At 41.7% G+C, this 24,568-nt stretch overlaps 1 protein-coding gene and 1 non-coding gene across 3 annotated transcripts; one reads left to right on the top strand and one right to left on the bottom strand.

Annotated features, from left to right (window-relative positions):
- Positions 1-9,504: 9,504 nt before the first annotated feature.
- Positions 9,505-9,576, top strand: Trnaq-cug (transfer RNA glutamine (anticodon CUG)). The gene has a single exon. It is a non-coding gene; the product is annotated as a tRNA-Gln (tRNA).
- Positions 9,577-16,690: 7,114 nt separating this feature from the next.
- LOC132261980 (MKRN2 opposite strand protein) lies at positions 16,691-21,726 on the bottom strand. Of its 2 annotated transcripts, XM_059761068.1 has the most exons (4): positions 21,405-21,726; positions 17,620-17,853; positions 17,373-17,559; positions 16,691-17,308 (listed from the first exon to the last, which is right to left on the bottom strand). In XM_059761068.1, the coding sequence occupies exons 2-4, from the start codon at positions 17,829-17,831 to the stop codon at positions 16,985-16,987; spliced, it is 723 nt and encodes a 240-aa protein (XP_059617051.1). In that variant the 5' UTR covers positions 17,832-17,853; positions 21,405-21,726; the 3' UTR covers positions 16,691-16,984. The 2 variants fall into 2 exon arrangements, with proteins under 2 accessions (XP_059617051.1, XP_059617050.1); XM_059761067.1 differs by lacking the exon at positions 21,405-21,726 and having other exon boundaries at positions 17,620-17,941.
- Positions 21,727-24,568: the final 2,842 nt, after the last annotated feature.

Genomic DNA, 24,568 nt, shown 5'->3' with positions numbered 1-24,568 from the left:
ACCACCACAAAAAGTGCCCCAATCGCAAGTGCATGGCTTTTGAGGGTGCAGAAGTGAAGTTTTCAATTCAATCTAATTTCCCAGTGTGTTCACACTTGAGGTGAAATCAAATCACTTTCGGACATTAAATTGCCATTTTAGAGTTTCAGCATTTTGCATCCAATTCGCACTTTACTCAAATTCTCATGTGGAAAAAAAAAGAGAAATCCGATTCCCCACTTGAAGCCCAGGAAGATGGGAAAATCGACAATTTGAATAATTTTGTTATCAATATGAACTTTTTCCCGGAAAAACATTGCGTGTATGAATAAAATGTTAAAAAATATTTGTAGCTACTCGTTCTATTTTCATTTTCACTGCTCCAAACATCCGTGTCCCATTTTTTTTTTCTCAACTTTGGTGTTCCTTTCCGTATTAATTCTGTCACATTTTTATTTTTATGTTGTCATGGCAGAAAATTCTACACCATCGAGCAAACAAATTTGCTCTACATTTTAGTGAGGATCACTTTTGTCTGCACAAACCAAAATACACATATGTATATGCATAGCACAGCGTGCAAATACAGAATTTTGCGAGAAGAAAGATGAAAAGTGGAAAACTCTGTGAATAAAAATGTCACGTTGGCGCGTTGACACTGAAATAACTGGAATGTCATCCAATTACGAGATGGAAATAAGTTTTATTGACTTTAAAGCGTCCACGCAGCATTTTGCGTGAAGACGTGATCCCACCCTAAGGACGTGTTTTCTAATAATTTGAATTTTATGAAGGTAAGTTTCCTATGGCATCTGCCGGGAACATCGCAATTTCATGCCATTGTTGGCGATGGAAAGGAGTTGCGGTGCGGTTAAAGGATAAATACATACTTGAAAAGTTGTAATTGGAAAAAATAAATCACCCGTCGTTTCAGTGCTTGAGTTCCCAATAAAATAAATCCCAAGGCAGCGTCTGGAAGTGACGTGATTTTCAGTACAATGCAGAATTTTCATTGACTTAGCAAACATATTGTGCGATAGTAAATATAATATTTTAGCGCCTTTATTAATAATAACACAATTTCACTCTTCACTGAAAATCCATCAATGCGGGAAAACAATTAGACACATTTTAATGGAAAACATCTCAGTGTAAATTGCTCTTCAGTTTACAATTTTTGTCCAAAGAAATTTGGGAAAAAGGGAGGAAATTCACGTTCCTAATTTAATTTCCCTCGCCACACATTGATGGAGTGCTGGGGATATTTGAGCATAAAGAAATTAGGATGAAAGCATTTCCATTTAGTTATTCTGACGCCCATTATCACTGATCGAAGCGCGGATCGAACTAACTTTTTCAATTTTGTAAGCATCGCGCGTTTGTGTGTGTGTTGACTGAAGATTATTATTCTGTCCAATTATGGGTGAGAGCTTAATTTAATTGGAAAGTCATTAAAGTGGAAATAACGATGTGGCTGAAAGTATATAATTTAATTGCTTTGATAATTAAATTTGGTGTTTCAGTGAACTTTTCCTGGATAGAAAGAATCTTCTCATCCGCATGGCGAGTTTCTCAATTGAGCCACGACGCGTTGATGAATGTTGCTGACACATTGACAGGTGATATTGCCAATTGCATTCCTTGCACAAGTCTCTTCTAGACGGGAAAATTGTGCTTTCCTCCAGGAAATCAATACATATAGTGAAATAATTTTGTCGATATACTCACGCCACGTTGACAGCGATCCGGATAGATTTAGTGAAAAGTGTCAGGAACAGAGAAGTCTGCGATTTCAATGAGTTTCTTCTCATCTCGCCATTGGAATGTAATTTGCGATTTATTCAAAAATTAACATTCCAACGTGTTACATTTTGAGCATCCTAAGAATTCACCTGCGGATGAGAAGTTGCGCATCCATGTATGAAATTACATTCTTTGAAAATTACTTTTCCTGCCTCTTTCCCTGCCGTGAGGTGTTAGACATTCGTCAGCGGCAGACTCTGTCTCTTGTAGCCTTCTATGCGATCAGGAGATGCTTTCTGCCCTCAGGGACGCAGAATCTTTGCGACTTTTAGATGTATCAGCACCGATTTCAACAAGGGAGAATAGCAAAATGAATTTTCATGCAACTGAATTTTCTTCTTTGATGTCTCAAGAACACTCGCGCGGTCTTTTCTTCAGAATCACATGTTCAATGTGATCAAAGGATCACCACTCTTGCGCGGAATTCTATCAATACACATCGTGTCTTCGAGGTGAATCCAAATGATGAGACTTTTTCGCAATCTTCCGCATGTCTCAATGTTTGCATTTCTTCTTTGGCGGAAAAATGGAAATAACCAATTAGAGATGTTGTGTTATTTCAAGCAAAAAGAATTTAATGATGATGTATTTATGCAATCAATTGAGTATAAATATTGGATATCACAATGTTTTATCAATTAAGGAGTCTTCAAATCCTCAATTTGCAATAAAGTCTGATAAATTGGGCATTTCATCATCGTAATGTGTTTCCCACTCATCGATTTCCCATCGATAAATCAAAAATGTGTTATTAAAAACGCGGGAATACACCGAATTTCCATTGACGAGGAAATAATATTGATTATTTAATCCTACGGGATAGACTGGCAATAAAACTCATGAGTGAGAGTGAATGTTGACAGGCGAGAATTTATTTTCCTTCCTTACAATACCGCGAAAATCACCACGATAGTATCAAATGATAAATCATCATGGGAGAAGTTTCACTTCTCACTTGCCAGAAGCACAGCCGCTCGTATTCTGGCAATGAATACCAAATATTCAGCAATGACTAACAGAGTGTTTGATGGCACCCTCGTGACTAGTAAATTTGGGCTCGTGTGACTTACAAATTGGAGGAAGCAAAGACTTGAGAGAATTATGAATGAATAAAGCGCGCCATGATTAACTATATTGTGGCTTCTTTTGATTTGAAAGGCTGCAATTTTAACAGAATCAATACAATTAATCAGTGCAAAATAATATATTTAAAAGTAGGCAAAAATGAAATTGATTTTGAAGGCAGAAAGTGCACAAAGGAAGATCTTGAGAATATGGAACATGAATCCATGGCCTAATAAATTTTCCTGCCTTGCACAATAGAACAATAGTTGAAAGTTTGGGGGAAGAAAAGCCTCGGAGGTGTTCACGTAAAAATTTGTGCTAATTAAAATTATCACACGCGAAGCGGCGAATGCTGTGTGTTATATTAAAACATGTTTAGCATAAATTTGCTACTGTCAGAACTTTCTACACTCACAAACTCACACAATGTTGCTGTTCACCCCAAACTACCCGGACTGGGGCATCTCGGCTTACATGGTGGCGTATTTAAAGTTGGTGGTTGATGTTTTGGAGGTGCGCCATATTGCGATTACGAGGAAGCTGAGCCACTTCTGCAAAATAGAGCCAGCAATTCACTTTCGCAGCAGAAAAATAACTCCAGAACGCTACCTAATATCCCCAGATATGTGTGGCACCTTGCCTGGCACGTGAGGAGACTTTAGCAAGTTAAATAATTTACGCAATTTTTTCCTTGCCGCCCCAATTGAGTTCATCTGACGTTTTGAACGACGAGATGGCTTTTGGAGATAATTCCTTTATCTACCGAAGGGATTGTAAACTCGCATTCGCATGTTCTCAAGAGAGACAACAAATTAATATTGAGAATGAATTTGTACAATGGGGAAAGCCATTGTTTTGTGAAATTGAAATTCTAACAGTTTAAACTCATAAACATCCACACAAATGCGCATGTATTGCCAATGGTGAGGAATCCTCATGTGGCTGAGAAGAGCTCAGGAACAGCGCTGCTCGGCTAAAGTTTCCCTTCTTCCGTCTGTTCTTTGCCATATAAACGTTCTAATATTCATTTTCAAACAATCTCCTTGAGCTGGCAACAAGAAATGCATAGTCCTTTGTAGTGTGTATTTCCCAGAATGTATATCAAGAGCATTCCTCCGCTCTCTGTGTACATATCATTTATCGTGTGGAGGAGCTACTTCTGCACATCTCCGTGGATGTCGGAAGCGCCCGCCTCCCTTGAGAATTAATGCCCTCTCCTTAAATGTGATTATCTAAGCAAATAATGACATGCAGCAGCAATAATTTCTCAAATTACACACAATAAAATTCAGCGCTTCGCAGCTACGCTAAAACAAACTTAGGACCCAAATTTGAATTAGTCACTGAAGGATATTCTCCACAGTTAGCTTATAATTGCGTCACACACAAGTCTCAGCTTTCGTGTGCAGCATTCGCAGTATTGCATTGCGGAATGTTGAGCTTAGTTTTGTTATTTATGCGCGGGAGAGAAAATTAAAAATATCATCGACGCGTCGTCGTAAATTTCACTGAGCGAAAAATGATTATTATTTCACAAATTTAGCATTCATATGCAAAGGGAATGAATTTTGCAGCGAAATGCCGCACATGTACAGAAATTTATCGGCGCGGTTTTTGCTTGTCGTGCCAACCAGGCGTCCCCACTGAAGCATATTTTATTAGGGCAAATTTTAATTTTTCCCCAACTCGGCACTTTCCCACGCATTTGGCTCGATAGGGGTGGGGGTGGAAGAGAGGCGAAATGGATTTTTTTTTCTTCCTTGAACAAATATACCGAGGAAGGCCTCTAATTTAATTACCCACAATTTGCTGAACAATCATTTGATTTATTAGGCACACTTTCTGGCTAATAATAATTGCCACGAATACGTAAGAATGAGTGTGGGAGTGAATTTTCCAGAATTACCTGTTAATTAGTGATTGATATAATAGGCAAAGTGGAGTTTACACTGGGAAGGTTTTCCGCTGAATTTGCAGAAGAGTTTCCAGACAGATGAAAATAGCACAACAAAAAATCCTGGGATAAAAAATTGTAAAATCGCAATGGTCAACATTTGACGGTTGAATGGGTGAAGTAGGAGTTTATTAACTTGGCATCAATGGCACTGTAACTTTGGAGGGAATCTGCTGGGCTTCTGGGAGAAGATTAGAGATGAAAGCCGATCGGACGAAGACGTCATGCAGAAATTCTGAGAAACAAAAGTAATTTGACGGAGGAGGATAATCCGAGTGAGGGAAAAAGTGCCCAAAAAGTCTCACATTGGGGATGTTTTCATGGTTGGTAAAATCCTGGCGCCTCCATCCATCCAAATCGCCCAAATGCGCTCACATAGCAGAACTATTGGAGCGTTCACGGTACAAAAGACACTCTCCACGAGTCTGAGGGCGATAAAAGAGCATAATGTATAGTTTCGTCTCTGAAATAATAGAAAAAGGGATGAGAATAAATCCTCGAAAATGGGAATCGAGAGGGACGACAACGATTTGTTTTGCATCTGTGTGGCGCGCTATCAATTTCCTCCCACACCCAACTTCACCCCCAGCATCAACGGTCAAACGTGGAGGACGAACAATTCTTTTTCCGCTCCAAATCCGAACGACCCCGTCTGAGTGTCAGGAATTGAAACACTCTCGCAAATCGCACACCGTTGTCCAGTGTCATTGTGGCCATTTTCACCCTGTGGAGCAGAACAATATCAGGCTCTCCAGAAGCTGAGTAATCGCCTTGGAGAGCTCAATATCACTTCTTGGGCGATTCGACTACAAAAGGGACACGACACTCCTCGTGAGAGCTGTTTATTATTCTCTGTGAATGCCATACAACTTGCAATGTCTCACCACTCGCTGGGTGGCTCTTGTGTGCCCCAAAAATACCCAACTTTCCACCCACCAACACCCCCTAAATTATTCCCTTTATCGCCATGGAGGAATTCTTTCACACAAGACGTCCTAGCATCAATTACACGACTGCAACGTGAAAGGAATCCTTTTCGCCGAAATTACATTTAAAATGGTAGACATTTAGGAATGCTCACACTCACAATATCGACAAAATTATTGAGCTGGGCGAAGCCTGGCTAATTCAATTTATGTGAACTTTACATATGTTGGAAAAAATTATGTGAACTTTATGTCAACTTTACAAAAACTTATGTACTTCGCTTATCACGTCCTTTCATTTAATTGTATTTTATTTGATTCCTCCAAGCAAATACCGAAGAACCTCTTGTAGAACTTCACACGCTCCTACAAATTTGCCGAGAATGTCAAAATGTCACTCCAATAAGCCTAGTATTTCATTTCAAAGTCAGTACTTTGTTTGGTTAAGCAATTAATCTGCAATTTCCACACAAAGAGAAAGTTCAAAGCACTTCAAGTTTCATACACAATTTCAATGCCAATCATCAGAGATTATGGAAATGCAGCAACTCCAAATGGTATTTTCCTATTTCACTCTAAATTCACATAAATTCATGGGAAGATATGTACATATGTAGGTGTTTTACTCCATCATTTGCACAGAGATGAGGATTTTTAAGGCAGTCAAATCCTCGTCGAACTACAATTTGTGTGTCAGGAAGGGGGAGAATTCAATACACAATCCATCATTTGATGGATAAATTGGGAACAAACATATGTGGATTCTTTAGAGAAGATATTTGAACTTCCACCTTTACGGCTTTTCAGCGCGCTCGTGCGCTTTCCCTAAGCCTTGGCTTTTCACGAAAGTCTTTCTTTATCACCTCGATAATCCATTGGCTTTCCACGTGGCATGGTGGAACATTTGCAAGAAAGCATACATGAGCTCGTAATGCTGTATTCTGTGGCTGGTGAAACACTGCGAAAATAGAGATGCATCAAATTCTATCACAAAGTGGCTGAAAGTGAAGTCAGAAAGCATCGTGTAAGAGAGTGTAAAATTCTCGCCAGGGCGGAATGGAATTTGCATCTCATAAATTCTAATTAAAAAATAGGCTAATTAACTTAAATATGTGCACGCTTGGTGCAAATTTTCACCTGAATGTAATTTGAAACGGTGTGAAGGAGAAATTTACGATGATTCCACTTTCACAGCCAGGCAACGCGAGCCGGTGTGAAAGTTCTCCTCCACTCCCCATGGACATGAGTGATGGCCTGTGGAGATTGGGCGGGAAATGAAGTAATGAATTCACTTTTGTCCAAAATATTCCCTCCCCAGAAGAGACAATGACAGTCGTGCATGTGCGGAAAGAGCTCGGTGTCCATCTCTTGTCAGTGACTAACAGCTGGGGACCAGCGTCGTCAAATCCCAACAAATCACACACTTCCCCAGAGCTGTGTCCTATCGAGGCAAGGAAATCGCTGGGAAAACCCTTTTTATCTCTCCTCACACGTTGATTGTATTACACACGACATCGTTGGGGCTTCCTCATCTTTATGGCGCCTCATCGTATTCTCATGAATGAAATGACGAGTCCATAAACTTACATTATTCGGGGGTGTCTAGTATCTTGGGAAGCGTTCCAAAACTTTTCGCCATCCACCCACAATGACGATGGTCTTATGAAAGTCATCAGCTCTTTGCGATGCCTTCACCACGAGGTACTTTGGCGGCGAAATGCGCCTCGCTCATCTAAATTATTATGATTACGTCCATTCCTCAGCCACGATGCATGAAAAAAGGAACTTTTCCACTGACTGCTCATTGAAAAATCCATAAATTCCTCCACACTAATGTAAGGAAATTAATGTGAAAAAGATACTCGTGCTATTGGGCATGGGTTTGGGTTATTGGTGATAATTTCTTGTTGCGGAAGATTTCACGGAAATGACTTCGCTGAATTAACGACACTCGGATGTGTCAGATATAATTTATGGTAAGAGCGCCTCCCTCGCTGTGCTTTTGTCCCTTTTGTGTCCTCCATTTTCAGCCAGAATTTGCAAACAGTGTGGATCCTCAGAGGTGGAAATCTTTTGATTTCCAACGCCGAGGATTGCAGAGATGGATGCACTTTGCACATTTAATTGCATTAGCATTCATAGAGGGAGGGATGAAAAATTGCATGATTCAGGCTGGGGAAGGAATTTGCATTTTCGTACATAATTGCCATATTTCCATCTCAATCGCGATACACCGAGATCTGTGTGCCTGGGAAAAAGTCATTAAGACAGGGCGTGCGAGGTCATTAATCTTTTTTCATTAGGACACTATCTCAGAGTGGGTCGTGGCTGATCAAAAGAAACAACTCACCTCAGAGCCACGAAAAAAGTGTCATAACGAAGACAGAGCGAGGATGAAGGCGATAAGCGTTCAAAGTCTCCATTGCAGTCACTAATTTTGCTAAAGTTCACCATCCAAATGAGGAAAGTTTGACTATGAGATCTACTTCCATCTCGCTTCAGACATAATATCACAGTGAGAACTTCTATGCTCGGTATTCTTTCACACATGCTTTACGAGGAAACTTTCGACGTGTCGATTATTATCTTTCTGGAGCATGAGGCGATTTTGCATAAAGAGAAAACCATCAGGACTAGAGAAAAGAAGACAAAACCTCTCTCTACACGTCGTCTTAAAAAATTTATTTACCTGAGCATAAAACGCTGAGAGACTTGCAAATCCCAAGACAAAAGTCAATTCGTTCTGTGTCATTCCCAGCATGAGCTTTTGCTCTCGTTGAGCATTTGCAAGAACATCCCATGGCACCGAATTATTAGAGAAATGAATAAAAATGGTAAAATATTCCGATCTTTTTGTGTGTCTCCTGACGCCATCCTCGCTGTATTCACGATAAGGACACAGAAAAAGGTACCTTCAATTGGCAATGTGTGTGTGTGTGTGTGTGTGTGTATTTGAATGTCAGGAGGAAGTTTGGGGTTTTGCTCCACAATTGCCACCAATTTAACTTTTCCAATATCAATACACAAATTCGCAAGCGCATATCTATGTTTTCACATCTCACTCCGCGCGTATTTTCCTTGATGTGTTTTTTTTCCTTTCGGCGGGTCTAAAGAAAACGAAAAGCGATCCCGATTTTCTCCTGACTTTTCTCATATGTTCACTTTCAATTTCTGGGGGGACGTGGAAAAGAAGGGGAAAGCCTTGGAAGATATATCACCTAAACACAAAGAGAGGGAAAATTTCTGTGATGTCTTTGCAAATTATTTTCCTCACGAAGGTGTCACATTAAGTGAATTGAGATTTCTTATGTGTTCTATTTTTGTAATCAGAAACGTAATCAGTAAGAAACGTCAATATCACACCAGAAAAACAAACATTTTGGAGCTTTAGTAATATTGAAAACCTCTAATGTGTTCAAATAACTAAAGAAATTCTCTAAATTGTCAGTGTCTAAAATATATACAATATGCAAATGCTCAATTTATTAAGCTTTTTCAAAGATTATTCAAAGAAAGTGCACAATATTTGTAAACAATCCAGAAGATTTCTTATCTCCCAACCACAATTGTATCAAGAGATCAATGTTTTGATTTCAGCGAAATGTACATCTCAACTTCTACATGATCAATACAGACGATAGAGTGTAATTGACGTGATGTCGTGTTTATTTTTAGCTTCTCATTTGTTGTCTCCACTTTAATGAACACTGAAGGCACCTAAAAATAAGTGTATCTCTCTAGTTTAATTCGATGGTGATGCTGTGAGCGAATTTATGTGGTTCCATGGTGTAATGGTTAGCACTCTGGACTCTGAATCCAGCGATCCGAGTTCAAATCTCGGTGGGACCTTCTTTTTACCAGGACCCAGACCGAAACTCGCCGCATTGCCGCAAACTACAAAATCGCGCACTTCAGTTGAGCTCTCAAATTCAAGTACTATCAAAAAATGATTATTCACTGATCCGCAAAACTGGGCAAAATGGTTAACATACACTTATAATTGATGCTCAACTCGTTGAATGGTGAGTGGAAATTTTCATAGCGCGGTTGAAAATAAAAAGAATTGCTCATTAATTTATGTATAAAAGCCGAGGAAAATGGATAGTCGTAAAATAGAAACGCCTCTCAGGGGCCACTTTGGGATGGTGTGGGTCAGAGCGTCGGGGATGGATAGATGATGGAGAAAAATTCCGATAAAATACACTTGACTTTATATATTCCCATCTATTCCATTTCCATCCGCATAAAAGCCCCTCAGCTGGAAGGATGGTGTGCTGATAAAGGAGATAAATTCCAGGCAATTTGTTCATCCCTCAATCGCACAAATTCACGCCCATCCATCAATATTGAGATTTCGATGAAAAATCTGCGCCATTTGGGGGTGAGGGTTGAATTTTTTAATACAATATTTTTTGCCCGTTCTGCGAACAGAGTCAGCGGAAAAGAGCCCTCCCGACCGAAACCCCCAGAAATGTCACCTCCGCGCCCGTCTTCCGGTGCGCGGCATCACGTAATACCTGCCTCGGGGGGTGTTTTTAATGGTCCTCCAGCCGAAGACTCGGGCACCGCGGAAAGCCGTGGAAAGCTTTTAGGGTGGAGTGAGTGGGAGAGACAATAAAGTTTCCCCACTGACGACACACATAAAAATCAATGACAAAAGAGAAAATCTTGTCTCACCCGCAGTGACATTTATGTGCATCACGCCTTAGCAACTTTTACACATCCCAGCGATAGAGAGCATTTCTCCTATAAATTCTATTTCCCTATAAATAGAAATTTATTACATGACACACACAATTAGAGGTGAGACTGAAACCGATCCCTTTTCGCAAAATTTGCAGCCCGTGGAGTGGAAAATAAATTTTACTGGCACACAGAGAAAGTCTCTCACAGGAAGCGTTGAAGTAAATTGGAAATGTCTGGTTCGACCACAAATTTCAATTGCTCTTCTGCAAGTGCAACGAACCGGAGGCTGTGGAATTTCTCAAATTAATTTTCGATTTATTCGCCACCCCCCAAAGTGTCTGGCCTTCACTCTCTGCCCGGGGAACTCAAGACACTTCTCGTGACTGTGAAATTTCCTCCAGGTCCTGGCCTTGATGTATTCCAATTTTTGGCAGCGGCAACCATTTATTTTAACAGCCTGAGCGGTGTTGACATTTTGTGAATTACCACCGCCAGTCAAGAAATAACTTAGCCCAAGTTGAGGAGGGTGTCTCTGTGTCTTTGCATTCGGCACAGCTTCAGCCACACTTCTCAATTGAATTCTTTCTCTGAGGAGAGAGACGTGAAAGTGAGGCGAGAAGGGCGTCGAAATGATGTACACGGTGCCACTGCGGTGAAGTTTTCCCATTTTCCTCAATATTCTCCTCATGATTTATTCCCCACCATCTTTCATAATTTCCACCGAGGCACATCCTGTCCTCTCCTTGGCTGCCACTTTTTGCCCATGGCCTCCATCCTTTGCCTACTCCCAGTGTCACATTTCAAAATCAGCCCGGCAAATCGATTTTCAGCACATCAACAAACTCTTTCCCGGGGCTGCACTTTTCCGGAGGGCGGGGAGATTGATGCCTAAGCCTGGGGAAAATAATTAATGGAATGATGGCAGAGACGATGAGGAAAGTCACTTGGGAAATCTCGTGAGAGACGATGCTCCTCAGAAGGAGCTGTAATTATTAAACTAATTACATTTCTGGCATCCAAGTTTCATCATTTAGACGCTCATGTCCCACATGTCGAAGCTCATGGAGTCGAGGTTAACAATGTGCTAGTGCTTAATGGGTATAATCGGATTCCTCTATTATTTCCGCAACTTTTCACTTTCTTCCCAGCCATTTTCCACCCTGACGTACAAGTCGCGGGTATTATGGTGTCTCTCCATTTAATTAAACATACACTTTTCACCACGCGCGCTCACTTCTTCCGCCAATGTGTGTGTGTGCTCTTTAACCCGTCTCACTGTCTCAATGCGGAGGAGTAATACCTCAAAGAGGATTATCTCCATAAGGCACCACGTCAAGGGTATTTTCTCAAGCCACCCTGCAAAGTGATATTGTCGAGAGTGAAACGAATTATGTATAGAAATGTTTCTTTACCATATCATATCCCTTAAGATCGCTACAAACGATTTTCTAGACGGTTGCTTAGTTTTGAATATCTTCAGCGAACCAAAAAAGCTATAAAAGCGGTTTAACAATTGAAAGCAAAATTTTAAACCAACCGGAAAATTTCGATCAAATTTCTCAATAATTTTTCTACTGAGTTTCGCTTAATATTTTGCTAAACTTGTTGCTTTTCTCTGATCAGATCTTAGCAAGAAAACAGGAAGTTAAACATGTATATGCAAGTTTTTTGTAGTATTAACTTGTGTGTCATTATCACTCAATGGCTCAGATCTTAGCGGAGGAGAGCGAAAAAATTAGCTATTTAATTCTCAATTTTAAGATTTGAGCAATTTGTGTTTGCTAGGCAGTGGAATTGGAACCAACTGAAATTTTACTGATCGAAGTTCTGAAATACTATTTTACACATGAATCCCAAATACTTGTTCCTCCTCTGCTGCTCGCAATTTCCTACTTCACACTGAAATCTGCACGTTATAAGGTGTTATATCCTCGCACGTTGTTATTTAACTTTGTCTCACGCCATACTTAATTCGATTTACTCTGGTTGCGAGACCATCCCCAAACGAGTATCCCTTATCCACACCATGTTGATTAGTTTCACTAACTCTATTTGTCACTTTGCAGAATATATCCGGCTGATCTACCCGCCGGCTATCCCACTTCATTGGACAAATGTACCTCCTCACGTGTCCTCAAAGCTTATTTGCCGCCGTGTGTGTGTGCGATAAATATTGCACAACATTGCTCATTCGGTAATTGCTCGTGGTGATATTCTTATCACGTCTCCCACATACCGTGTGAAAATCTGAATTGAAAGCGAGAGAGAGAGAGAGAGAGAGAGAGAGGAATTTGTTTATTTAATAATAGTTCCTCGGTCGGTGTGATAAATGAGAAGAGCGGCAAGTGTGAAGTGTTTTACAATCCGTGCTGGAGTGTCCCATGTATGAATTGAATTAATGATGCTTCTGAATTGATTTTCCATTTGTATGGCAATTTGCTTCTGTATCAGCTTGCCTGCTGATTAATTGCCGCCCACCACCCCAGAATCCGTGGGAGAGGCGTTTCTATTTGACCCAGAATATCGGCAGGATATGTAAATGCTCATAGTTCACTGAATTCCATATCAATTACGCGCAAAGCCAATAATTATACCAATTTGACTTTGGCTTTTGCGTGCGTTCTGGCAAAAATATCAGAGCAAATTCACTATAATTTCTTGCCAATCTACCCAAACTTGCGCTGAAGCATCGCCACATGCAAATGATGTAGTGAAAGGGTTAGATGAGTTGAGAACACTTGGCAGAGCGCTCAAGTCAATCTCACTGCGATATTGAGTTGCTTCTCATCTTGAACATACAGGGAATTGATTGGTGTTTGACTCGGAAGTGTATTAGAACTATCAATTGTGAGATAACACAATTCACGTCAGTTGTTAGTGAACTTAAGAGCTTTCTGTTGGGATTTAATTGTTCATATACAGTGAAAGTCAATGCTCGTATGCAAATCAATAGCTTCACCAGCATCGATAGAGGACAGTAATTTCATCAGGGGATGAAATATCCCCTTGTCCGTTATCTTTCACCTCCACCTGACTGCACTTGAGCGATAGAGTTCAACTTTTGATTGAACTTTGAGTGAAGTTTCACTCTCGTGAGCAAGAACTTTGCGCTCAGTTGGAGTTCTCAGTGAGGATTGAATGTCGCGCATCTTCGCATGCTTGCATTAATTGTGTTTTAATGTGGTTGAATTTAAAAATCGCACGATTACTGGCGAAAGTCTCTAATGGAAGCTCTTTTGCCAGTGCGTCTTTAGTATTCCAGTGTGCGCCTCGGTGCTCATTCGCAGCGGACGCAATAGTTCCGTGTCACTAATTGGATTGTGAATGGTGCTTGTGGGGGAGTTGATGTGAAAACAGATGAGTGATCTGTTCTCCTCGCCAATAGGGAGCTAGGGAGCCGAGGTGCACGATGCGGGCATAAGTTGTCAACAAGCGCCACAAGAGGTGGCGAAGTAAACGGGAAAGTGGTATTATTAGGAATGAATCGTGACTGGAATTTAATTGTTGAGGAAACCACCCGTAGGAATTCCTCCTGTTCTGAGAGCATCTCATGACTTTCACTTGAGCATATTCAAGTGGGGATATGTGTGACACTCCCTGCACAAGGATATCCATTGGATTTTCCGCACGAGACTTCCGTGCGACGCCGCTCGGTGCGCTTTTCGCCCCCAACTCTCGCGACGGCGGTGTCAATCTCATAAATCAGAAAAATGATTTCCATTCCAGGCGACAAGCGTATCGAGTTGAATTAGATTTGCATAGCAAATGCGACGACGCATGGCTCCAATCTTCGGCGCTGCGGCGCTTCCCTGGCAAAGCTCACCGCGCCCTCGAGCTGAGGTGGAGGATGAAAATACACTTTGTCGTTTATTTATTTATAAAACTTCCCCATGGAGGGAATATTGTTTTAATCAGTCGAGACACACGGCGCGTATTCCGCGCCCCCGCGAGCCATCCCCGGCGCGCTCCACCCCATTTCGCTATTTTGTATGATAATCGAAAATATAAAGGGGTCAAATTATTATTATAAACGCGGTCTGAGGAGCTCCGCGCCACTTGTGGAAAAGTTTATGCAATTTCACACAGTGTGCGGGGCCAAATGAGATAAACCGCACCACACAAAGGAGATCTCCTTGGAAGATTCCTCAAGTCTCGGGGAGGAGCCATTAACATCATGAGCAATCAGGCGCCGAATGGCGCCACAACTGTGTATCCTCGCTCCGCAAGGAGACCCCTAAAGGAGTGCTATTAAAGTTTCATATTTGAGCAAGAAAAATTTACACAGTGAATCGATAGTATTTAGAAGTGCACCATTTCATGCTCTCGCACAGACTCATTGTTCAAACACAGTGAATCCCTTTCAGCAGCTCTGCTCTTTCTCTTTAGCACTATTGTATGTATCTACAGTAGTCAGATTTTCTCTGAATAAACATTTGTTTTGTTAGAGAGAAATGAAATTAATATGTGCATTGCCGAGTGTGGCAAATAAGGTAAAGCTGGGCTAGTTTTCACGTGAAATTTTAGGCTGAGTCGGTTGAGACATCAAATAAAAGCTTCCAATATAAAATCTACCGATGAAAAGAATTGTCAACTCTATGTTAATTGACGGAAAATCTTAAAGTCGATTGTCCAAATTAGCCCTGCACTCTTCTATTTCGCATTTCTATGTACAATTCGGCATGAATAAACATATTTACATAGCTTACCTTCCCTAAAATTCCCAGAAACACCCTCAAACAAGCCCTTAAAGTTGACGTTTTCATTTAAATGCAAATAGTGTGTAAAATTATGTAAGAATTCTACTAGAAAATCTATTTACAATACAGCAAATCAATGAACAATTAAAGCTTTTCGCGCCGTGCAATTTACTTTCTCTCGCTTGAATATGTTGTGACGTGACTTCCTGACAATAGAAATATCTTTACCAAAATTTCAACTTAGTTGTGTGTTAATTTGCCATTTGGAGCTGAGAGAGTGACTTTTGTGTAATCGATGACTAAAAGCGTAAATTTGCATTAATAAATGTCTCTGTGTGAATGAGAGAGAAAGCATAGAAGCACGCGATGCGCGCTGCCTTTTCCTTTTATTTGTTTATTCTCCCACTTTGGCGGGAAACTGATAAAGGTGGAATATCAGGGAAAATGGGGTCACCTGGCAATTTGGCAGGAGAAGAGATCCGGGAGCCACACTCTCTTTTATTGCCCACGTGGGAAAAGTGTTGGATGGAAGTTTTATTGTTAGCCTCTCGATATCATAAGTTGTGTAATAAAAAGATGAATATTTCAGGACTATTGAAATAACATATTCCGAACAAATTCCCTCAACTGCGGTGCAAGTTTTTGTCCATGTCCTACCATTTTTGTATTATTTATGCCTATAGTTACGGAAATGCTATAAATATCCCCCAATAAATATTCCGACCATCGAGGAATGTTGAGTGCCAAAAAGCGGGGAAAATAGAATGCGATTTGGGATTTGGAGAGATTTCCGGCCAGGGAATTTTCACAGATGATTCAACTTAAGGAGCCCCGACGGGTGAGATTTCCACTGAAAGCTGGTTAAGATGTTTATACGAATTATAGCAATCCCTGAAGGCACACTCGAGCAGTGTGACTCGCTAATCGTATTTATATTGGGATGATTTGTTTCATTTAATCGCGAGACACCCCATTTTCCGCGAGTGCTTTTGCGCTTGTCATCATCTGAGTTGGTAAAGTTAATTAAAAATGATTATGAAATTTTAGAGACACTCTTTGGCGAGGCAGGAGAATTACAAAAGTTTGCCCCAGAAGCGTCGATGGCAAATTCCAAGAAGGGTGTCATGAAATTTGATTGAAATGGTGTCAGACAGATGTTTTTCCTTGGCAACAATTTTCGAGAAGGAGAGAGATACTTCTGGAAGACAGCACAGCATCACATTTACTACATTCGAATTGTAGTCACTTGAGAAAAGTGTTAATTTCATACCTCAATTTGGAGTTTGCTCCATTTTCGGCAACGCCATCCTGAGACCGTGCGCCTGAAATAGGACCGCAGAAATTGCATCAAGACGCCGTCATGAAAACTTTAATCGTTAATCTTAAGTTGGTCGTGAGGTGAATTTAGTGCGAATCCGTGTGAGTTGGTCGTAAAAGTCATCCACTTTAGCGATTCATTCCACTCTTCGTGGACCAAAATTTGAGCTTTACACTATATAAGAAATAATTAATACTTCAAGTGTAGCCAATTCAAGACATGGCCAAACATTTCATTTTGGTTGAAAAGCAACACTCTCTAAAATTTATTAGCCACTGTATTTATCACACCCTTAATTCAGTGTTCCTCGTTGAGAGAACGTTACATTTAGAAGAGTACAACGTAATAAACCCACACTTTCCTCTCTGTATATCGATCCAACGCTGGACGAGTAGTGTCAGATAATTTTCACACCGAATCTCTTATTCATGAAAATACACCCAATGGCAGAGTTGGAAGCACCCTCGCCAGGGGAGACAATAAATTACACATCGTAAAACTAATATTTGTCTGAAGAATAAATAAATGCCTTGGAGGTTGACTCTGCAATCAGCAATCACTCACGGATGCTACACAATTTGCCGCCTATGCCGAAGGTGTTTGGCTTCTCCATTCCGTGTGGAGCGTTGGGGCTGATCCCGCTCGGCTGTGCCGCGTGGATGTACAGCCCGTGATCACGGATCTTCCTGTACAGCGAAATGTACTTGCCAGCCGCTGTTGTTCGTGGCACGATGTATTTCTCACAGAAGAGAGTGCGATTCTGGGCAGCCTTGCTCAATTCGCCATACCCCAGAGCCTCCAAGAAGGTCAGGACGAAGGTGTAGCAGTTGTTGGAGTCCTCCTTGTACTCCTCCGAAGACCACATCGGCTTCTTGCAAGTCTGGGCAATGTATTCTTCAGTTAGACATCTGGATTTCAACTTTATGCAGAATACTATTACTTACTTGGAGTAATACAGTGTCCCAATGATCAATCCAAGCTTCTGGAATCTGCTCGACCAGTAAACTCTGGGCCCACGAACTTTTACTGCCCTTCTCGGTGTGTCTCCTTAGGCCACCGCGATCAAACTCCACGATCGCCCCAGTTGAGGTGGTAACTCCAATATGCAAGTCCTTGCTGTTGTAATATTCACTGCAGAAGAAGAACACTGCTCATATATCGCGGTTTGGAAGATAGTTTCTTACGCGTTACTTGAGAAAGTCTCCAGTGGTGGGTCTCAGGACCACAGCTCCTGGATACTGGGACGCTCGGATGAATGGGAAGGGCAGCCGGAAGGGCATGAGCTTGAAGGAGGCCTCCAACAGATCTCGTCTGCACGACGGACATCGCTCAGGCAGGCGAATGCAGAAGACCTTCGGTCCGCAATGCTGGAAGCACACTATTCCCGGATCACTGGATGTCATTGTGGAGCGATTTTGGTAATATCTGCAAGATTAAGTTAAGCAAATTCATAACTACGAACTCAGAGTTCCCGAAATCACAACAAAGAGTGTGGTTAAACCCGCTCAAGTCTCACTGTCATGATCTGTTAAGTGGCTTAAGAGAGAGAGAGGCGATCAGGCATGGTTGGGATCTCCACTTGAGATGAGACACAGGTGAGCGATTCAAAGGTAACGGACGGTTATCGCTGAAAATAGGTGATCTCGGCGGTCTTGAGTAACGTTTGCGGCGCGCGATCAGTATCGATGGTGATTTAATGGCTTCGGCGACCCACATTACACCTACAGACGAGCTGAAGTGTGGCCAGAAATTGGGTCGTTCTGACTGTGCATATAATTTGGATTGATTTGATGGAAAACACCTCGGCATCCGAAGAATTCTCGTGAAATCTCATCATTCCCATTGTATCTGGGAGAATCACACGACATTCGATTCACTTTGGCCACTGACACGGTTTCCGCACATGCCTCAGACCGTCATGGAAACTCCTGTGTTTGTTCTTCCGAGATTTCCCCGCATCAGTCACTTGTTTAATTGTAATTAGAAAACAATGGGGGATCCGATATTGGACGAAACTGTTGGAGCGCAATTCTTTTCCCCGGGAGAAGAAGGCAAATAGAAGCGGTGTAAGTAAGATTGCGTGTTGTGGCGCTTCTTCTGCTCACTTGGCGCACACCTCAGTCCATGTGGAGTGTCCAAATATTGACACGGCGCTGCCCCAGGGGCTGGGATGTGGATATGAATGACACGAAGAGTGGCCACGGAGTATATGGACGTGGAGTGTTTGATGGGAGCAGCAAATGAAAGTGGTAAAAGGTCAGCAGACGATGGATGATGAATGGATTCAGTTGTGAGTGCGCCGGAGAAATCACCGAACGAGAGAGACCCATTATTTTCCAGCGCTCTCGAGGCTATAAGAAAAAATGGAGCTATACTTCCTGTGACCAAGTGAAAGCACTCCTCAGTTGCCGTTTTTCACCTCTTCTGTACCATCTGCTTGCCAAGAAAATGACCCACTTTCGTGCGCTCCGCAGAGAATTTTTCATTAGACAGAATATGAGACTTTGCGAGAAGCATTTCGACAAGACCAGAACAATTATTTCTATTGTGACAAATGCCCAGCATATTTTGCAGCGCTCTCCGAGTTGTTCGTATGAAAATTATTACGCTATGTTGCAAGTTGATAATAAATACACTGTGAAAACAAATGATGACAGACTCAAAAACATTATCCTCAAGGATAAAAAGGGGTAATAAGATATTGAACAGTATTCAAATGCATAATTCAAAGGAGATTTGCTCCTAACATAAGACTGAAGAAGTACTTCTTAGTGTCTGCACTTCGATTTCATAACAATTTATTTCTCTCAGTATCTTTGTTTCCGTGAATTTTGGGTCGGTATGTTCACTTCATGCATTTCAAATACGCAACTAGAACTAGAGATGTTATTTCATCCCCTTTCACGGTGGATAAAATGCACTTTTCCTCAAAGCAAAGACTTTATACAATTGCACACAAGAGAAATATAAGAATTTCTACGGAATGCAAAGTTTTGATGAGAATCTCTTTATAATATTAAAATGTTGCTCACATAAAAATTCCACCATGCAATCATGTGAGTTCTGCAGAATCTCAGCAAAATGTTAATAGTCACAATTCTATATATCACAATTACAAATCACAGGTAACAAAACGTACAAACAAAAATTATGCAGCTTATTAAATTCCACAAATTTCGTATTCAGAAACAATACACACACACTGAATTATGAATCAATATCACGAACAACGCGATTCTGCATGGCAATTCAGTGTGAAATTGCTAAGGCATAATTTTCAAGGAAAAACATACTAAATTTGATTTGAATGTTTTCTTTTCCAGCCCGAAAAAAGGTGAAATGAAATCATATCGTGACATAAAGTATGAAATTTTGTGTGCAAATCAGCAAATTACCAAATTGCAGTTGAAGTAAAAAAAAAAATGTTTCCAGTGCGAGACACCAACAATAAAATAAAATGATTTAATTTGCCCGTAAATGAACCTCACGGATTGGGAAAACAAACTTTTGGGCGGTTTCGCCATAAATCAAGGGAGTTTAACTTTTAAAATCTGTGCAATTTCGTTACGTTGAGCTATTAATTTGATTTATATTTGACCTTTTTTTTCGCTTTGCACCAAAAGTGAAAAACCATCGAACTTTAAATCCCCGCCAATTTTTCACACACAAACAAAATTAACATGTTTTCCACGATTGTCTGGGCCACAAATGAATTCTTTGAGTTTCCAATTATTCCTTCTGGTGGCCAAAAATTAAATTCCCTCCACGACTCTGTGGAGATCCGAAAAAATATCAATGAGAAGAAAGTGAAGTCTCATTGCTTATTTTGTATTGATCTGAGGCCAGAGTTGGGCGCGCGTTGTGAGTCATGAGACGCCCAGAGAGTGCGTGAGTTTGAGGCATTTGGAATTGTCTTAACTTTTCCCCGGGGGCCATAGAAAAATTCACTTTTCGACACTTCTCAGGCGTGGGCGAGAATCCGTCATGTTGGCAATTTCTGCCGGTCTGTTTACTTTATCTCAATGCTTCTGTTGTCTCGCGGTGCCGCGCATTTGACGAAACTGTGATGATTGTTCAATTTGCAAATGTTCGCCGCTCGAAGACTTTCTAATTAACCTTCTCGCAAGGTGAAACTGGGAAGAAGAAGTTGGAATATTCTTCGTGCCTTGCTTTTTTCGATGTGTAATGATCTGAGAAATGTTTTTCCATCATGGCAAAGACTTGGCTAATGTTCGATCTTCCGGTGAAATTTCAAATGGAAACAATGAAAATGTACTCCAAGAGTGGGTGGACCATTGTTTCATGTGTTAAATGATTGGCCATCAGCAGACTGTGTGCAGATAAGAAAGAGGAGATGTAGCAAGATTACCAGACTTCTGACAATTTCTCTACACGTGCAATAAACGTTGATCAATGACCGTCAAATTCTTCGCAAGTTTCATTAGATTTTTCATGAAAAATCCTTCAAATTGCTGAAAGTCCCATTTCTTGGCACCTTTTGGCATGAATCGCTGCACCAAAGATGTGCATTCCGTGTCGATATTGAGAGCAAGATTGGGAAATTGAATTGCCCAATGCACTGAGAGAGTAATTGCGAGATATGAGGAGGTGAGGTACTCTGAGGTGACTCAATTTCTGCTGAAATTGCTTTTCACACCTCCGAGCCGGCGGTGTGGGTGGCTTTTTGAGACGCCCCAAAGACTCCTTAGCCACCCGACACCCTGCGAAAGCCCCACGCGAGATGTGTGCGGTCTTGTGGGTTTAGGCAAATGGTACACCGCATTTTCCACTCGATCAACGCGCCGAGAGACACTCAGGTATATTTTGAATAATTTCATTAACTTTTTCAAGCACTCGGTGGAGGTGTGTGTGTGGCCCAAATGGTGATACCGTACTTGGGAATGCTAATTGAAATTTGTACAAAGGTGGCTGTCGCGACTCTGCTCGGCCCAAGAAGTGCGCGGATGGTTTCTCACCTATTCGGCGTATCTGAGGCGAATTTGCGTCAGCTGTTCCAGTCTATAAGTGCCGTAGTACCGTTGGTCTGCACACTGTCAATAAATGGTGCTCTAGCCTCTTTTTCAACTTCCTCAGTCGCCGCAGAACACCTGAAGAACACCTCACTCGTGATCGTTCAATTGAGCAGATCTCTCGGCCGCGGTGGAAAAATACACACAGAAGGAGATCAGCGAGCGCTAATTGTCACTCATTTCCTGCGCTGGAGATCTCTAAGCTGGCAATCTTGGCCCGCGAACGTGCGAAAATCCGCGCGACACAGCTCGATCAGGCACTCACAATGGAACTGATCGCCGAGCCCGAAGAGCGATCCAGCGAGAGTGCCATTCAACCTCCGCTCGCGTCATAGCGATCGTGGTGGGACTCAAAGTACCGTTTTCTTCTCGCGATCTCACCGCGGTCTCGCCGCTACGTCAGTTCCCCAGTGATTCTTGCAAACATGGCCGCGTCGCGAGCAAAAAAGGTGCACTTTGAGCAGGTGAAATGGACACACCAACTCACTTTCCATTTGCTCTGGGCGGTGGCGGCTGATGGACGTGGAGAGACGGAAAGAGTGATGCGGATCATTGAACCACGAGGAGATATCCAGTCTGAGGTGAACCGCTCCGGACCGAAATCAGCCAATTAATCACTCTTCGGCCAAATCGAGCCCAACTGACGCGCAATGTCGCTGGAAGTTCCAAATATGAAAGCACTCGCTGATGAAAATCTATGACAAATCCCATCAAAATCACACCCATTCCCTCTATTGTTCGTTCACCTCGACGTGCGCTGAGGGGTGAACCACAAACACGACATGAATTATGCAGGGAACATTATAATTTGAGCACATGAAGCATTCTTACTTCAGCGCAGGACTTTTCCAGAACTTCTCGATGAAAAGAATGCGAAAGTTCTGCCAGTTATCTCTAATTAAATTGGAAGGAAAGAATTTGTTGGATAAATATTTCATTATTTTCACATAAAAATTTTTAAAACACTGACATTTATGGCTAGATTAATTTAGAGAAAATGCAATAAATTACACGATGAACTATCCTTGATTCCAAAATGATCCATCAAATTAATTTTTGAATTAAACGATTTGCCAGTTCGTTTCTCAATTTGTGCTCAAAGACGACCAAGGCAAGTAGTTTGAAATGCACACAAGGGAGACCATTAAATCATCATGAACTTCCAATCTCGTGCGCACTCTTAGTCGAATTTCTCCCTGATAGTCAGGCTGGGCTTGTCAACCTGTCAACTCTCTCTCTCTCTCTCAATTGCAAACTTGTTGAACACCATCCGCATTTAATTAATTTCTTAACTATAATCATTGGTCTCATATTGATTGAGGCAACTTTGGCGCTTTTCTCCATTTATGCTCACCAGACACAGAGTTAATTCAGCACTCATGCTGTTGGTGGACTTTTCCCCAAAACTCGCACGAAGGTTCTTCATCTCCTGCAATGAAAATTTAATGGAACGAAAGGTAGCTGCAACCCTGTTGTGCCAGAGGTCTCCTCCATCATGTTGAATAATTTCACCCGGAGTTCCGACTCTATTAGGCTGACCTTTGTGGTGTGGCACGGATGCATCGGCAGCGATGTTGAAGCCATAAATTCCTGGCCACGTGTACTTTTTATTTTGACCGGCTCTTCCCCGCCAGGCGCTCCGCAGTTGCCCTGCGCACCACTTCGGCGTCGCGCGGAGGACATCCGCCTGAATTCACCATTCCTGACCGACAGTGAGTCGTAGTCGGTGGCGAGAGGAGCACAGTCTGTGGAGCGCTTTCGGAGTGATCGGTCAGATTCTCTTGGAGACATCCTCAGAGGCTCATTCGTGACTTGGTGCATTTAGCAATAATCGCGTTGGCGGTGTGAATTTTCGCGCAGGAAGAGGATGTTCAGGAGCTCCTTACGACTCGTCCAAATTTTGAGTCACTCTCTCGCTTAGTCAAGGGGACGTTTGGGGTTTATTGAACGCCAAGGGGGACGGTTACCATCGTTGCCACACACAAGAACCACCACGGGCGAACCGTTGTCGGCGCATTGAATTGTTGTGGTTGATTCCTCGGCAAGGGGAGCAGATCCCACGCGAAACTATGAGGAAGTGGCGTGCCTGAGGGTCGTTCGAGCTTCTTTTATTTCGGTGGGGAGTTGAAACTTTTTTGGTGTGTGTGCGTGAGGACAAATAGCGATATTTGTGGTCGATAGGCACTTGAACTTTTAATGGAATTCATCCTCAAGTCACTGACAGCGCATCATCAGTGATAATCACACCAGAAATCCCACACTGACAGTGTGATTTATTACCTGTTGCATAAGAAATATCATATGATTTGCTGGCCACAAGACTTTATTCCATTATGAATTGCTCCTGAAATTCCCAGAGTTTAAGAGCTTCAGTGAGTGCTTTTATGTGAATTAAGCCACAGAGTATAAAGCGAGGATGTTTAGAAACTCGACGAAAGAACATATTCAAGTCACCCAGTGAATGTGTGTATTTGTTCTGGAAGACAACAAATAAACTCCACTTGAAGGGCTCTTTTCTCAAAAATCCTTCCATGTACTCAGAGTAATCGAGTGCTTTTCCTGTGTATTGTTTCTACCCAGAAGGGCCGAGAGAAGGTGGTGTAATTTGAAAGGAACCCCTATATGAAAGGCCAAGAAATCACATAAATCTTCTCTAGAGCCAAAGATAAACAAAGAAAAAAGTGTTAAATTTTGTGTATTGTTCCACTGCAACACCGGAGGATTTAAGACGACACTGCAATTAGTCTAATTAAGGTAATGCTCAATTAGATTCCCACCATTTTTTACCCACAGCAAAGCTACATACCTTACTTAACATAGTGTCGTGGAATCGCCTCATGCATTGCGAGCGGATTTTATTGGAATTTATTGTTTGGTCTGTGTTAAGTCTCACAGGAAATCGAGCACCCTCATTCCATGAGATTTACCTTTTGGTTTTAAAGTCATCGGGCGAAATTGACTCAATTTGCCGGAAAATCCGAGTGGTTTTCTTTCTTCAATGAAGATCAATGGGGAGAAGTTGCTTTTAGTCGAATCAGCTTCTTCGCTATGAGAAAAATATTGTATTCTCGGCACATTTGACGATCAAATATCTGCCTCTCAAGTCCGTT

The sequence above is a fragment of the Phlebotomus argentipes genome, unplaced genomic scaffold (assembly GCF_947086385.1).
Source record: "Phlebotomus argentipes unplaced genomic scaffold, Phlebotomus argentipes genome assembly contig_15, whole genome shotgun sequence".
Classification (NCBI taxonomy): domain Eukaryota; kingdom Metazoa; phylum Arthropoda; class Insecta; order Diptera; family Psychodidae; genus Phlebotomus; species Phlebotomus argentipes.
This window is presented reverse-complemented; position numbering and strand designations above follow the sequence as displayed.